Source organism: Papaver somniferum, chromosome 5 (assembly GCF_003573695.1).
Source record: "Papaver somniferum cultivar HN1 chromosome 5, ASM357369v1, whole genome shotgun sequence".
NCBI lineage: Eukaryota > Viridiplantae > Streptophyta > Magnoliopsida > Ranunculales > Papaveraceae > Papaver > Papaver somniferum.
This window is the reverse complement of record NC_039362.1, coordinates 64446006-64461675: the sequence shown is the minus strand read 5'-3', so window position 1 is coordinate 64461675 and position 15670 is coordinate 64446006. Positions and strand designations below refer to the sequence as shown.

Below are 15670 nucleotides of genomic sequence, written 5' to 3'. Positions count from 1 at the left end.
ATGTGGGTTTCACTCTACATTCTAATTGTTGAGCTAAGATGGTATTAATGAAGTTGTGTGTGCTGCCAAGATGGAGACGAACTTTTTCTTGATATAGCTAGGTATCCTAATAGTTTCACCACTAGTATTGCCAGTAAGGGCATGTACTGAAATTCCCATATCTGATTCTACTGGTGAATCTTCAATTTTCTCCTCATCATTGTGTCAAATTACTGGCTCTTCCTCTTCTTCTACTTCTTTAGTTAACAACATAAAGAATTGCTTACACCTATGTATAGGTCTGAATGGGTCATCACAATTGAAAAAAAGCCCCTTATTTCTTCCATCCTGCATTTGTTCATATGATAAATTCTTTATAGGAGGGTAGTTAGGTCTTAGAGTAGTATCTCGTGGTTGAAAATGGGGTTTAGTAAAGGTAGTTTTTGTTGGAACAAGTGAGTTGTTTTTCGAAGATGATGGAAAATGAGTGGTGGTGGGTTGAGGTTTGTAACTAGACTTGTTCTTTCTCTGTTGTCCATCAACAACAACATAGAGTTCTTGCAGCTTGGCCAAGTGGAATGCTTCCAATAGAACGATAGGCTTAAACATTTGAAGAATGTTTTTAATCTATTCTTTCAACCTACTTATCAAACTCAACACAAAATAGCCTTCAGTGAGATGCAGGTCTTTAATAAGCATAATAGCCTTCAAGGCTTCAAACTTCTCAAAATATTCCTTCATCTTAGCAATTTGAATCAACTTATTAAACACTCCCATGTAATTATTATTTGCTAAATCTTCAAAACGAGTACAAATAGCCAAAGATAAATGAGACCAAGATATATATTCTTTACCTGTATGGTAGTCCCAAAACCAAGAGTCTGCTTTACCCTCCAGAGAAAGTGAATATGTATCAACCTTCTCAGACTTTTCATGTACTCTTAATGGAGAAGAGCCTTTCACAAATTTTGATCCAACATCTTGGGTTCTCCCGGTCAAATCTTGGGGGAAATCTAGCTTTGAAGGTCTATGAGTGTCATAGTGAGACTGATTCTTGTAACGAATACTTGACTCTTTATCTTGTGTTTCAGAGAAGCCATGTGCTCCTGACTCTGCATCTTCCTCTTTATGACTGTCCTTGTTCAATAACTGAAGTAACACAGTTTGTATGGTGGAATTCTGCTGAGATAGTTCTTTAATACTGTTCATCAACTCCTTTGTCCTTTTAATAGATGATGTATGCTCTTACGCTTCTCATGAAGCTATCATTGAAAGTGACGACACTTCATCTGCCATCCTGGTAAGCACAAGGCTGCTTAAATAGTTTCCTTACAAAAACCTACCTCGAGATAACATCTCAACTCTCATCCTGACCGTCCACTACTAATAGCTGGGCCGACCGAACGGATGACGCGAAAGGAAGTAGTCCCTTTTATGACCACTTTTTTGTAAATTGTAACCTTACAAAAATATGCAATTTGATAAAAAGATAGGAAATAACTGCTATTAAAAAAAACCAAAAATGCCCAACTCTTTTAGTCCAATTATTATAACTCTTTACGTATCATATTTTTTTAGGGGTATAATTGGCAAGCAAACTAGAATATAACATATCTAAAAATCCTTGCCTTGGAACTTTACAAATTTTATCTCGTCGGAAATATTTAGAGTTCAAATTTAGAGTTTTTACGAAAAATTCGGAGGTGTTTATCCTTTTACGCACAATCATGCAATCCACCACAAAAGATGCATGACACATTATGCAGCCATATTGTGGTTTATGCATCCACTAATTTTCAGGTGCAACTAATAAAACGATGTATATTCCTAAAAATATTATTCCAACAAAAAGAAAGGATGTATAGCGCGTTATGCAATCAGCGACGTTTTGTTTTTCTTCGATCGGCCCTCCCTACCGTGGCAGGGGTGTTCTTGTAATTACTGCTCAAAAATTAATTAAACTAATTAAATAACTATTTAACTGTTAATTATACAGTAACCAACTTATCACTGCTCACATCCAATTTCGAGTTAGGCTTAGTCCTATGGTGTGCTAATCTAGCAGCTAGATTAGCAGTCCACGTCAGATAGGACAACCTCCCAAGTCCTATAACAGTGCTAATCTAGCAGCTAGATTAGCAGTCTCAGCGTTGTTTGGTTCAACGCCACCATCTCAGCCATCAGATCAAAAAATAAATCTAGGAGCGCTGAACCATTCAGCGAAAAGTTGATTTTTGTGGCGCCGAACCATTCAGCGCAACCATCTCACTGTTAGTTCAAGTGCGAGCAACTGTTAGGAGAGAGAACTAGTGTTAACAAATAGACAATACTTTTTTCTAAAAAACTGCAACACTTTTCTGCTAATCTAACAGCTCAATCTAGCCCATAGGACTTAGCCTTACCCCTAAAACAGTTGAGGACCATCACGTGATATGACACAGGCGGAGGCTAAATCCCTTCTTGGATTTGTACTGTGGGCAATAGAGAAAGAAAAAATATTTATTCACATAGAAGGAGATTGTCAGACGCAAACCTTTTAGCAGACAAAATTGCAAAGTTTAAAATTATTTCTTTTGATTATTTGTGTAGTATGCCTGTTTGGATAAATTATCTAATCCAACGGGACAAAAATAATCGAGACTACCGGTTTATTGAGGGAGGATATCAAATCCCATGTAACCTATTAGCAGTGTTGAAAAACAATCCTTTTAATTTATAATAAAGATCGCTTTCCTATTTATTTTTTTAAAAATGAACAAGTAAAACGGATAGAACACAGCAGTAGATAGGGAACAAAGGAATTGCAGGTACAGAAACCAACTCTATTATGTATGCATTATACTTAAAAAAAGTAGAATGATACCATAAAAATTATTTTTTTGCTGCAAAAAATTGGACTACATTTTCACTATGGAGTTGCAGACTCACGAATAAGTTCATATATTGATAATACATTTTCCATGCTTAATAAAAAAATGATGCACCACTCTAGGAGGTCCGATCTTCTGTTTTGTAGAACTTCTTGAAAAAAGTGGATGTTATGCTGCAAAGGAAGAATCCAAGCTAATTAGTTTCCGCCTAAAGCAAATTTTCAAAACTCCAGTTCAGAATACTGAGAGTCTTAAGACGTAAACTTAATAACTTCCTGAACTTCTGAAAACCGAAAAGAATGAGTACCTCGACAAACTTCAATTTGAAATCAAGGTTGCCAAATCGTTGTGTGACTTCATACTCCTCTCGCAAGTATTCCAGTATTTGGGCACACTTCGCATCTCGCCAAGCAATTTCTGATCTGTAACAAGTGTAAACCAGCCATACAGGTTTACAAATTACAACACACAACAACATTTGTAATGTACTTTCTTCACAAACTGATTCTGGTGGATTCAATACTCAACAATGGAAATAGTTAATACATTGATGGGACCCAAAAGCTTTTCCCAAAAGTAAAGATGATATCGCTGGAATTAGGGATGGAAACATACCTATCAAAAAGACCTACTTTCAGAATGACATCCGCAAGATGTGAATTTGCCTTCCCTACAAGCTGAAAAAGCTTCTTCCTTTTCATAGTGAAGGTACCAGTCTTTTCCATACTTCGATTTATATGGGTAAATTGCTCAACTAATCCATCAACCTGCCAGAAAAAGTAATAGCTTACAGACAACAGTTCATTGAAAAATTAACTTCATAAGGTCTCCAGCAGACAAATTAAGTTCAAGAAAGAACTGAGGGACTATCTGGAGATGACTACCTGTGAAACAAAATAATCAAGGGCAATACTTTGACCAAGCACGCTTCCAATAACACGTATGCCATCAGCATCTAAATGTTTAAGAACAATATGGTCAGGACCTCCTTGCATGTCCTCCTCCAGCTCTGGCTTTTCTTTTACAGCATAATCTGATTTAAAAATAAATAAATAAATAAATAAAAATAACAATCAATGGAAACAGTATAAGCCAAACTTTTAGGTGAAGTCCCCAAGAAGAAACTTACCATCCTTTCTCATCTCTCGAAGCAATCCGGAAGCATGTCTTCTAACTATATCAAGATAATTATCAACTTCTTGATCCTCAACGTTAAATAAAACTGCAGATCCATAATGGAAAACAACCATGCAGCTATAGCCGTTTCCACTTTCTTTAATCTGGACGCCCTAAAATAACATTCTTATGTCATCAAAATGGAAAAGAAAAATAGTGGAGCAGAGATTAGCATATTTATAAACTGGAAATAAAAATAATAGACCTCTGAAACCTCAAAATGAAACACTCTACCCTTAAGGCTGCAGGAGTTTACTAGCCAAATAAACTAAATTACCAGTACCCATATGACCCGACGTTATTCTCATCTCATCCAACAACAACAGCAGCAAGAACGATAACCAAGGCCTTTAGTCCCAAACAAGTTGGGGTAGGCTAGAAATGAAACCGATGTAGAAACATAGGAAAAAAGTAATAAAAAATAATAATAGTAATGCTACCGATAATGCTAGTAAATCCAGATACAAACTATACTAATAGATCCTAGGGGCCAAAGTCTTAAGCTCTACATCCTTGATCCAGGGTCACTAGTCTGATGATCTTTAGCCTCTAATAACACCCCTAGACAAATCTTAACCAAACTCCCTTGGTCATAGTTCTGGTACGTGGACCGCTAACTTCCACGCGTTTCTGTCCGAAGCCAGCTCTTTGGACACACTCCATTCCTTTAAGTCTCTTATCTCATACAATAAAGAAACTATTGGGATGCTCAACAGGACAACAAGACATAAAAATATCAACTGGAGAAAGTTCGAACCATCTTACAGTAGTTTCTGAAGGGAAATTGCAATATCTGAGTGTGATAAAATTCGTCGAGCGAGAAGTAGCAGGAAGGACATATCTTGAATTCTCAGCTTGCATGCTTTTCAAATTTATACTACAAAAACCATATTTCAGAGGCTGAGAGAACTATAGAGATAATGACAGACAGTTAGAAAATTAGAGCGAAAAGGTATATCACAAATCAGAAACTACAATGGCATATGATAAATACAAAGAGATTTTCAGAGGCCCAACAATGCTAAACATGAAAGAACAGAAAGACGCTAATCTAAAGAAATGGGTGCATGGACTTGTTTGGACCAATTATTTGTCCCATAAAACTACACATTTAAGGCTTTAAATGTTCACATTACACAGAAAGGAGGTTATCATTTAGCGCCACAGCTCCAACACCGCCTGCCCTATACATTTTAAACAACACCGTCCCAGCTAGAACTTTGCCCAGAACAAATTAGCTCTTTGATTACAACATCAGAACTAGTGGGAGTTTCATTAATCAGAATCAAAACTTTGTTTCAGTTTCTCACACCAAATCCGTATATGTAAGAATCTATGCACATGTTTAAAACTTCAGAACCTCAAACTCAAAGAAACTCAAATAAGGATGAACAAGATCCAAATTTTATTAGTTCTGCATTAACTATTAAGCATTAGTTAGCCTAAACCCTTGCTTCATTCAACCCCAACAATTACGACAGCACCCAAAATCCATGGAAACCCAATCCCCAAACCTAAAACACATTATCATTCTAACAAAATTTCAAATTAAAAGAAACCCAGAGTGTAAAGTACCATTACAGACGAAACCCATATCACAATACTATTAAAAGAAAAATAAAATCAGAAATCTGAGAAACAAAGATACACACACCTGGTAGAAAGAAAATAAGCTTTTACTGGAATTTTTCCTCGTTCTTCCTCGTCATCATTTTCTTTTTCTTGTTGTTCCTTTGATTCCACACCATACCTCGACTTAAAATCAGAATCCCCACTAACAAAATCTTGGTCATATACATCGCTACTTGGACAAGGATTAGCAGATAGAAATCTAAAACTATTGATAAAAAATTGCTTTTTTCCAATTCCTGAAATTAACGGTAGTTGATGAGTTAGTTGATGATTGGAACAGAATGAATTAAAAGGTGAGGTCTTTAAGATTAGGGTTTTAAGGAGATTTGAAGGAACTCCCCATCTCCCCATTCTCAGTTCTTTTCTTTCTTCTTCTGCAGGTTTTAGTAAAGTACCTAAGATTGTGGAGTATCGTCTTACGATACACCTATTATGTAATTTATCATCTCTCATTGAAAATGCACATCTCTAGGCAAATATTTTAATTAGTCAATGATGTTATACTACACGAGTATATTAATACAGTGTACCACATCAGATTAATGATATTTAAAATGCCTAAAATACCCTTTGAAGGGAAAAGGTTATTACCCTAGGAATGAATTTACAACTAGTGACAGATGAATTGGCGTGAGATCAGGAGAAGACAAGAAAATGGCGACTTCAGGAAATTTTAGGGTTCAGTCAAATCCACTACGAAGTTATCGTTCAACTTCTAAGGTTAGTTTGTTTGTTGTTACAGTTAGTCACTTTCAATTTAGGTTTATTCAAAATTCAAGCTTGAAATTTTTATGTTGAAAACAATTTTGGGTGAGATCAACCGAATCTCTTCTTATTTCCAGCAATCTGGGGCTTCATGTGATTAGAATTTTCTGTACATAACTGAACTTGGACTCGGCATTTATACTGGTCGTTTGGGTCTTTCACCATCTTAGACGGCTAATCTTACCAATCCTAGTCTTCATTTCTTAATGTGTTGTTGTGAGAACTTGTTTATAGAAGCTTGGATATTGAAACAGAACACTCCATGAATGTGCTTCTATACGTAATTGGTTTATGTTGAATTAGTCTGTATCCCGCTTCCATACCAACAATATTGTTTCTTCAATGAAAAGCTATAAAATTTTCATGTTCATTTAAATTATGAAGCTTAATTGTTATCCATCTAAAATTTCTGATTGCACTTGTTAATGACATTAAAAGCTCCACTTTTAGACTGCAGAATATAAGGCTCGTGTTGCAAAGAAGTTTCCAATTGCCACTTTTTTCTTCCTTGTGATGCTTTATTCATCTTCCTGTAAGGTCTGGCTGCATATAGGATTAGAGGCAGTATTTTGTATACGTTAAATGTTCACGTTTAACATAGTTCAAGAAAGTATACGTTAGATGTATCAAAGTGTTTCGAACTAATAGGTAGTTGGCCAGCTTTAGGGGTCAGGAAATGCATAATGTTTGTACAGAGACCAGGTGGGCGACTGGAGATTTTTGAATGAAGCCGAAACTCATGGAACTTGTTTCTTTTATAAAATTTGTTCTTAATGGAGAAAGAATGAAATCAACTACCCGACAGAATGGTAGGCTGGTGTTGACAAGTCTTACTTTAGTATATTTTGCTAAAAAATATGTCTGCGTAGTTTCTGTCAAGTAGAGTTTCTTAAAAACTTTTGATTATGAGAAAGCAGGAATGCAGGCTTAGTTATTCAGTAATGGTAATCAACTTTCTCATTTTGTCTTTCATTGTGAAACATTGCAGGTAGGGTTCAATACTTCTCTCACTGGAAAATCAGGCGTACTTAAGATCGTTTCCCGACCGCCACAGTCATTTCGGATCACGGGAGAAAACAAGGTCTCCCCAGAACCCATAGTTCCACAAGCAGAAAATTTGCTTCTCGGAGCGATTAACATGAGCTTCTCAGAGCGTTTAAACTTAGCGTGGAAGGTTTTATTCCCATCGGTTCAACCAGCAAGAAGAAAGAACTCCAACGCATACATTGCCAAGCAGCGTTTGAAAATGGTACTTTTTTCGGATCAATGTGAAGTAAGCGATAAAGCAAAGGAGAAGATCATCAGCAAAATCATCTGTGTATTATCTGATTTTGTGATTATAGATTCACAAGATAAAGTTCAGCTTAGTGTTTCAACAGATCCCGAGCTTGGAACTTTTTACTCGGTTACCGTGCCTGTTTGAAGAGTCAAACCTGAATATCAGTTCAAGGATGAGCATGGATAGGGGTGCACATACCCTACCCATATCCGCCAACCCTACCCTACCCGCCCGTGTTTTAACCGTATCCTATCCTACCCACTATTTGGCGGGTAGGGTAACGGGTAAAGATTTTCTTAACCGCCGTTAGATGGGTAGGGTGACGGATAAAGCTCGAAATTATCCTACCTTACCCGCCTACCCGTCTAATACTGAAAAGACAAAGTAACCCTTGTATTGTTTTCTCCTCCTGCCTATTTTTTTGTTATTTTAAAACATAATAGGGATAAATTACAAAGTAAATGGATTTTCTTCAACAAACAAAATGTCTTACTGCGTTTCTTTTGTGAAATAAACTTTTCGTTATCAAAAAATTTGGTTGCAGTATTCTCCTTCAACCATTTCTCCTCTACCTTACTCGATCTCATGTTCATCTTTCAAGGTCTCGTTTAAAACCCTTTAATCGGTTGGTTCAAGGTAAGATCCAACTTCAAAGTTGATTCTGTTTCATTTTATTTTTTTCCGTTAAATTGATTGAAAAAATATTAGGGTTTTTACTGTTTCATGCATGTGGCAGGATACGACCTCGAGTTGAAGTACAATTCCAAATTCATCAAAGGTTGGTTTCTTTCTGATTCGAAGTTAATTGCGAAGTTATTTGAAGTAATTTCTAGGTTTTTCTAAATTGATTTTGGGATTTACTAAAAGTTGTTTTTAATTTAGTTAGTGATCTTCTAATGTTATCAAAAACGGCTATCACGCCCCAATTATGAGTAAGCTTACGATTCTGGGATTGAGGGGTTACTTTTTAACTAATTAGACTACTACTGATGATATAGGATGTCTACTGATCATATTGTATCTTACTCTTTCTAGTAATTACTTATGGATTCTTTGAAATAGTGGTTGATGAGTAAAACTGTTAAAGGTCATTCATGGTATGATGTGAAGGTAATATGTCATAAGGTTCTTATGATATTAGTTTTCACATGCTGGTTGCTTCGTTTTCTTTTGGAATGTAAATCATCTTTCTTCTTTCTGTTAATAGATTCATTGTATGCTATGATTCAGTAACTAGGATCTTGTAGTGTTCGTTTCTATTCCACATATTATGTCAGTTCGGTGTTGTGTATAAAATGTGGTGATTTCGTCTTTTTTTAGAAGAATAAAACCGTTTCAATTTTCTGTGCTTGTTGTGGCAACTGGTCTAGTAGTACTTGGAGTGGGTTTGTCTTCTTTCACTCAATTGGTGATTCTTATCATACTAGTTTTACCATGGTTAACCTTGTAGAGTTTCTAGGTTATAATGGGACTCACTGTGCTTTCATTGTCTTTTGCTCATTGTACCTTTGGGTTGCAAGAGAATAAGGTCCTGAAACTATTGGGGTTTATTATCCGTCCACTTTTAAGTTGCTGCTATCATTACTACAACTCTTGATTGGATTAGTACACACTGATATTCTCTATTACTACTTTCGTTGATTAGTACAAACCTAGATTTTCTATTTTATATCAGTAACTGATTTTGAGATTTTTATGAAAAACCCTATACTACTGAAATAGAACGTGGGAATTAGGATTTCTCTGTATTCTTTTGCTTGGGTTTGTTTGCTTTGTTATATAAAACCCTGTTTGCTTCATCTATTTGATTATACTTGGTTTTCCATAATGTAAGTGTTTTGAATTAGATTGCTATGTGGCTGCCCTGATTTATTGTGTATTAACTCTTTGCTTCATCTATTTGATTATGCATACAGATATTTCTTAAGAGAAACGATGCTGGTGACCATTTTCCCTCACTTGCAATCTGCTTAGGCTTTGAACTATTAAGTTTTACCATGGTTAAGGACACCGATTGACATGGATCCATCTACATTTGGAGCTGAAGAGAAGGAGGATGACGTCTTAGAATCAGGTATACAACTTTCCTACATTTGGGTTTCCTTACTCTTTTGTTTGCTTTTCTTAATCTGTCTTCACTATGTTTGCGAAACGACTTAGTTGGCATTTTCTTTATCTGTCTGTATCCATTTGTGCTTTTTTGTGGGAAGTACTGGTGGAAGTTTGAATGTTGTTTAGAACTTTCCATTTCTAGTCAAGGAACTTGCATGTTAAACGGAAACACGCTACCGTGCTCAGTTGATAATTTGTCACAACTTTAGTTGCTTACTTTTGTACGTTGAGCCACTCGAGCTGATACTGTTCTTGGCATGTGTTGAAGTCTAATTTTACCAGCTCCAGATTAGTATTGTTACTCACATCTGGCAACCTGATTAGTGATTATATATGTTGAATGAGTACTTAGTTCACTAAGCAAACAAACAAACAAAAATGTTAGTAGTAAATATATTTATATAAAAACCTGTATAGTGTTTTGGCAATCCAGACGTCATTCTCCCCTCCATATTGGTCTATGTAAAATCGAGCTTCAATACAGGGTAAACTAGCCTACCATGGAACCTCTAGGGTGTATCCAACCTAAATTTTAGATTTTATGATATCAGAAATTGTCGAGAGCAGCAATGTGATATTTCACTAAAATTTGGGAAACTTATGCATGTGTATACTTATAAATATCTTTAAAACAACACTTGATATTGTGATATTACTTGATATTGTGACTGAACCAAAAGTCTGAACTTGTTGTGATATTGTATTCCATAGTAGGATGTTGTGATATCTCTTACTTGATGTTGGTATTATGACTGAACTTTGAATCAAATCGTTCACTATTATGACTGAATCTAACAAGAGATAACTTGTATGCAGATTTATTTGGTGATCTTAGTACTTATTCCATCATCGTAGATGATGATTGAAGAAGAAGGTCAATATGAAGAGCTTTTGGTGATGATACTGTTATATGAAGAATACAACTCTTTTCTTGAGAATATTTTTGTTTGTACATTTTTTATGGTTATGCTTTTGTTTCTAAATTCATCGTTGGTCTTCTTTACATGTTTATACTTGTGGTTGAGGTTCTGTTGAGATGGCAGGAGCAGGCTTGAAATTTTGTATTGCAGGTGATATAGACGGTTATACCCGCCACCCTACCCTACTCGACCCGCCAGAGAATGGGTTGGGTAGGATCTTACCCATTTAATGGCGGGTAGGGTGGCGGGTAAAAATTTTCTTATCCGCCAGTAAACGGGTAGGGTGGCGGGTATAGACCATATCCTACCCACCCTACCAGTTGTGCAGCCCTAAGCATGGATCCATAACAAACATCGAGTACAAAGATACTGGTGAAACCACTGGCTCTGTTGATGTCAAGTTCAATTTCTTCGTTCCTGATGAGTGAACACAGTAATTCTCTGCTTCATAACTCATCTCAAATCCGAAGAAAAATATAACCAAGTAAATTTAAAATGTTTAGGTCTGGAACAAGTTGGGAAATTCTCCAGAACATGAAAGTTTGTACGTAAGTTTGTTGCAAGTTTTGCTAATGATAAGAATTTGTGTTGCTTTTTTCAGTTAAAAAAGTACTCAGCTACCCTGGTAATTGCCAACTGAAGCAAGCGATGCACTGTACTTTTTTTTTGTTTTTTGTTCTAATGGAAAGAAATTTTTGGGATCCTATTTTAAATGGAGACACAATCCGCTGACCTCAAAGACGAGAGTGAGGCTCATGGAGACGAGAGTGAGGCTCATGGCCGACTAGGCTGGGCAGCATAGGCTAGTCCCGCTTGGTTATTGTCCACTGAAGCTGCCTCTCGTGGTCGTTCATCACCCCCATCGTGTCATCTAATTTAAAATCTCCCACTCCTCGTTCAATTGGGAAGATTAGGCCATTAGGGAAAACTTTTGAAGATCTAAATTAGCTACAATTTCCAATTTGTTTCAATGAGGGGAAAACTGTTCGCAGTTGGTTTAGATGGAAGGAAAATGTTTAAAGATTGAAATTAGAGATGCAATTTCTAAAGTTTGCTTTGCTTTTAATTCAACAATCTACTTATCTCCTCTTGGGATAGACTGCGAGTAATCTTGGAAACTGGACAGTATCTGGGTTTCAATTTTGTATCCCCAACTGACCTTTTCTGGTAGATTCAATCTTCAGAATCTTCGATCATATGATGTGGAGTGGGTACCTCTAAACTTAGGTCAGAAATGCCATTAGAAGTGGGACTTCTTTGATGCTGTTTCCAGGATAAATCTATTGCGTTCAGCGTTGGTTCTGATTGTTTGCTTGGAGGGTTTGTTGCTTACCTTTTGCCTTGGTTACTTCATTTTTCTTTTTCAGGCTATTATTGGGCAGTGATTTTTCATGCTTTAGGTTCTAGTTTTCTGGTTTTGTATCCCCATAATAGGTTTGATGATTTGAACTTGTGAAGTTTAATGGAACGTTTGGATTTATGAAATCTTCAATATACATGTAGATATAGCAAACTGTGGGTAGCTGATTCATGGTAGAGAATGTGGTTTTCTTGTAACTTGTTTTTTGAGTGAAATATAAATTGTCGTTTGAGCATGGTTGGTGGTGTCATTGTAGGGTTTCTAAAAAGGTAGAAAAGGGTTAATGGAATATTTGTAGGTAAATTTTATGTGAAACTTGTAGATATAGCTCATACGGTGGCAGAGAGTAATATTTGCAGTTTGTATGTATCCTATTTATGTGAAATCTGCAGTTTACTTAAGCTTGGTTTTGTTTTTAGATACCAAACCTGTAACCTATTCTTTTTATGCATTGCATCCCAACCATAACAAGTACAGTTTCAGTCTGCAGACTTAAAACATAGTCATTTGTTGTTTCATTACTTTCTGAACTTCAATCATCAACAGAAATTTCCTTTTACTGAACACATTCGGGAAATCTGATTAAGTTGACTTTGCTAGCTGCATGAACCCTTGTGACATGCAAACCATACTTCTTTTACCTCTTCATCTTGCCCACTTAGAAGTGCGCCGGTCATGAAAATTCTTGTTATGGAGATCTTTTTAGCTTACACAAAGGCAAAATTTTCACTGAAAAGCTAGCTGAAGCACTTCTGAAATAACATGAACCAGGCTAATCAAGCAATAAGTATACGTTACAGCCTTACAGCTTTTTAATTTACCACTCACATGTTATAAGATGATCCCCTGAAAATCTTACACTTACACGTTTTACATCAATAATAGATTAGAAAATGGATATCACAGTATTCTTCTGCTTTTGGAAGAAATCATAGCATCCCTCTTTAATCACAGTATCCACCATATAGTGCAAGGAAGCAAGATCTAGATCTTCTTTTTCTACTTTCATCTTCCCCCTCTCCCACATGGAGAGTTTCAGAAATGCTTGCACTACACAATCACAATTATATTTTCAAAAAAATTGTGCATACACCAACTAAAACCGAGCAAGTCTCAATTAGGTAACTAATTATCGATTCCTCATCGTGCCCAAACAGGTTCGAACAAGCTGAAACTGTACATGAAACAAACTATTGGTCTGATTCCTCACCACATTGTTAGGATTGCAGCTGCAAGCTCTCCTAGCAAAGAAACAAACCTCTGAATAGCTCTCGGGTTCCAATGCTGCTTAAATGGGAAATCATCATTTTGGTTGAATAGTAAATGGTCAAAACAAAATAAAGCTAAGAAACCTAATTTCCATGATCCTGTTTTATACTATTATCATCATCATGTAGATTTCCTGCAAGTTTCAGATTCCACACATCAGTTGCCATATCCTTTTTGGTTCTTATTAAATTGAATGCTTGAGGAAGCACCATTGCCAATGAAACTATTTGAAGATCAAATGATTTAGGTTCGTCTGTGTTATAGACGTATGGGTAAAACTTACATGAACTACACCAAGAAACCACTGTTGAGTATTCACGTTTGTTACTGTTTTTGCTGAACTGGAGACATCTTCAACAACTAGTTCTGCCTTTAACTGCTCTACAACTTAATCATTATGCATTAACAGATTTATTTTTGACACATATCTCCTTAAAGTTTAATGTTTGTGTCAGTAGTTCAGATAACCAAATAAAGTTATTGATTACGATGATATGTGTGTTGAACATTCTGAGGAAATTTGTAAGTTATCTGATCACGATAAAATGTACCTTGCATTCCTTGAAGCTCTGACTGCTTAATGCCCACTTACATAAGGTGTAATGATCTGATTTCTCTCGTTATAGATCAAGCGATTACTGGAGGTTTGAACAAAAGAATAAATCATGGGATATGTGCACGGAAAAATCTATGGTATACTCAGGCCTTGTTGGTGCAGAGGTAGAGTCCATATCTTTATGTGGATATCATTTGGCCGTTGGAATAGGAACATCAAACAATATATGACCACTAGAAATATAATATTCCATGGAGTATCCAGTCAGTTGTGTGGGTTAGTTTCCTAATTCTAAAGGTACCACTCTTATCCTTATTTTATTTTTCAACTACGGGATCTTGTTGTTTTTATATAGGAAGATCTTACAAATGAATGCAACTTGATATGTTTACGACCTCGGGGATGTAATTGTGCTGTCACCATATCAAAATTACATATTGTACTTGAAGAAAGTCTTTGATGTTGGCTCTCTAATTCTTTCATGCAGGATATGCAGTTGGATCAGTGGGTGAACATGTTGCTGTGATGTGTCTTGATTCCAATGCAAATGAAATGAGGTTCATATGTTTGCTCTAGATGTTTATGGACCAACGATACTTTAATTTAATATGAATGCTTATTACAGCTGTATGTTTCAATGTCGACCAAAAACAAGGGATGGGAAACACCATCTTGTTGCTGCGAACGATATCCTGTTTGATCCAAGGTACTTTTTTTTTTAATCTTATTTATATATGGTTTTAGATTGGTGTTGTAGGGTTGACAATCTCTCAATTGATATTTGAATTATGCTGGTTTAGCCATTATGACACCTCTGTCACCGGTGATAATGAGGGGTATGCTATTATTTAGGCGCTCGGAGTAGGAAGAGACTGTTATAGGTAACTAGTGTTCATAGCATTTCCAGGTTTCTAAAATTCTTGTTTCATCTTTCTGGTCATTCAAAAGAAAAGTTCAGTTAGTAATGGACAGATATAAATGAAAGCAAATTTTGTCTCTTATGCCATGTAGTGTTCTAACTTCTAAACCCTAGTTTTCTCGCTAGTTCATAAAGTACCCCCACATTGTGGCATCTTTATCATATAACAATAGCTATGCTATTGTGGCATCTTTATCATATAACAATAACATTGTGGCATCTTTATCATATAACTTCTAAACCCTATTTTTGTTAGCTGTTGCATCAAGCTATGCTCATCAAGAAGCTAACAAGAAGTTGGTTCTTTTCTTGATATTTCCGGGGTTTTATACTTTGTACTCCGGTAATATTATGCTACATTAGTAACTACATGTCTTTCTTTCTTTCCTGTAAATAGAGAAGAGTCTCCACAAACACTTATACATGAAATGAACAAGAAAGTCATGGCCCCATATGGGTTGAATGGCTGGTGGAACTTCAAGGTCGAAGTAAACAACGTGTAGGTGTCACACAAAGCTTACTGCCCAGGTTAATTTCTGCATTTTTATAACTGGGAGTAGTATTTAGTGTCTGATTGCAGATATGATTTCTTTTTTAGGATAATATTGTATCTCAGTAGCTTTTAAGTTTGATAGAACTTGTATATGCCAACATTACATCGCTCCTAATCTGGGCCTGGAAGTAGTGTAATTCAAACCAAATGTGTATAAACTTTTAGTGATTCTTTACTGTGTTTTGTTAGGTGTTAGCTTTATTACCAGTATGCTAACTAGCCTTGTGGTAGATTCGGGTTGAATAGTGAATAGACATACATGGTGAATTTGTTGACTCAT

General features: G+C 36.0%; 2 protein-coding genes and 1 long non-coding RNA gene across 7 annotated transcripts; 2 read left to right on the top strand and 1 right to left on the bottom strand.

Annotated features, from left to right (window-relative positions):
• Window positions 1-2780: 2780 nt before the first annotated feature.
• LOC113281740 lies at window positions 2781-6038 on the bottom strand. Of its 2 annotated transcripts, none has more exons than XM_026530561.1 (7): window positions 5680-6038; window positions 4791-4902; window positions 3979-4138; window positions 3734-3882; window positions 3465-3616; window positions 3157-3271; window positions 2781-3022 (listed from the first exon to the last, which is right to left on the bottom strand). In XM_026530561.1, exons 1-7 carry the CDS (start codon window positions 6006-6008, stop codon window positions 2888-2890), a joined length of 1152 nt encoding a protein of 383 aa, XP_026386346.1. In that variant the 5' UTR covers window positions 6009-6038; the 3' UTR covers window positions 2781-2887. The 2 variants fall into 2 exon arrangements, with proteins under 2 accessions (XP_026386346.1, XP_026386347.1); XM_026530562.1 differs by having other exon boundaries at window positions 3979-4129.
• Window positions 6039-6282: 244 nt separating this feature from the next.
• On the top strand, window positions 6283-10795 carry LOC113277472 (cell division topological specificity factor homolog, chloroplastic-like). 2 transcript variants are annotated; one of them, XR_003324949.1, is made up of 5 exons: window positions 6394-7231; window positions 7411-8337; window positions 8438-8479; window positions 9618-9775; window positions 10630-10795. XR_003324949.1 is itself a non-coding variant. In XM_026526560.1 (2 exons), exons 1-2 carry the CDS (start codon window positions 6312-6314, stop codon window positions 7843-7845), a joined length of 501 nt encoding a protein of 166 aa, XP_026382345.1. In that variant the 5' UTR covers window positions 6283-6311; the 3' UTR covers window positions 7846-8255. The 2 variants fall into 2 exon arrangements, 1 of the variants encoding a protein (XP_026382345.1); XM_026526560.1 differs by lacking the exons at window positions 6394-7231; window positions 8438-8479; window positions 9618-9775; window positions 10630-10795 and adding an exon at window positions 6283-6377 and having other exon boundaries at window positions 7411-8255.
• Window positions 10796-11454: 659 nt separating this feature from the next.
• Window positions 11455-15538, top strand: LOC113281739. Of its 3 annotated transcripts, none has more exons than XR_003326340.1 (4): window positions 11455-12053; window positions 13989-14215; window positions 14406-14624; window positions 15235-15538. It is a non-coding gene; the product is annotated as an uncharacterized LOC113281739 (long non-coding RNA). The 3 variants fall into 3 exon arrangements; XR_003326339.1 differs by having other exon boundaries at window positions 14719-15528; XR_003326338.1 differs by having other exon boundaries at window positions 14406-15528.
• Window positions 15539-15670: the final 132 nt, after the last annotated feature.

Excerpts from the sequence above, each read along its gene's own strand:
- LOC113281740 (XM_026530561.1), bottom strand. The coding sequence starts at position 6,008 with ATGGGGAGATGGGGAGTTCCTTCAAATCTCCTTAAAACCCTAATCTTA. Across the intron at positions 4,139-4,790 it reads ATTTCCCTTCAGAAACTACT|GGCGTCCAGATTAAAGAAAG; the intron begins GTAAGATGGTTC and ends ATGTTATTTTAG. Across the intron at positions 3,023-3,156 it reads TCAAATTGAAGTTTGTCGAG|CATAACATCCACTTTTTTCA; the intron begins GTACTCATTCTT and ends CTTCCTTTGCAG.
- LOC113277472 (XM_026526560.1), top strand. The coding sequence starts at position 6,312 with ATGGCGACTTCAGGAAATTTTAGGGTTCAGTCAAATCCACTACGAAGT. Across the intron at positions 6,378-7,410 it reads GTTATCGTTCAACTTCTAAG|GTAGGGTTCAATACTTCTCT; the intron begins GTTAGTTTGTTT and ends GAAACATTGCAG.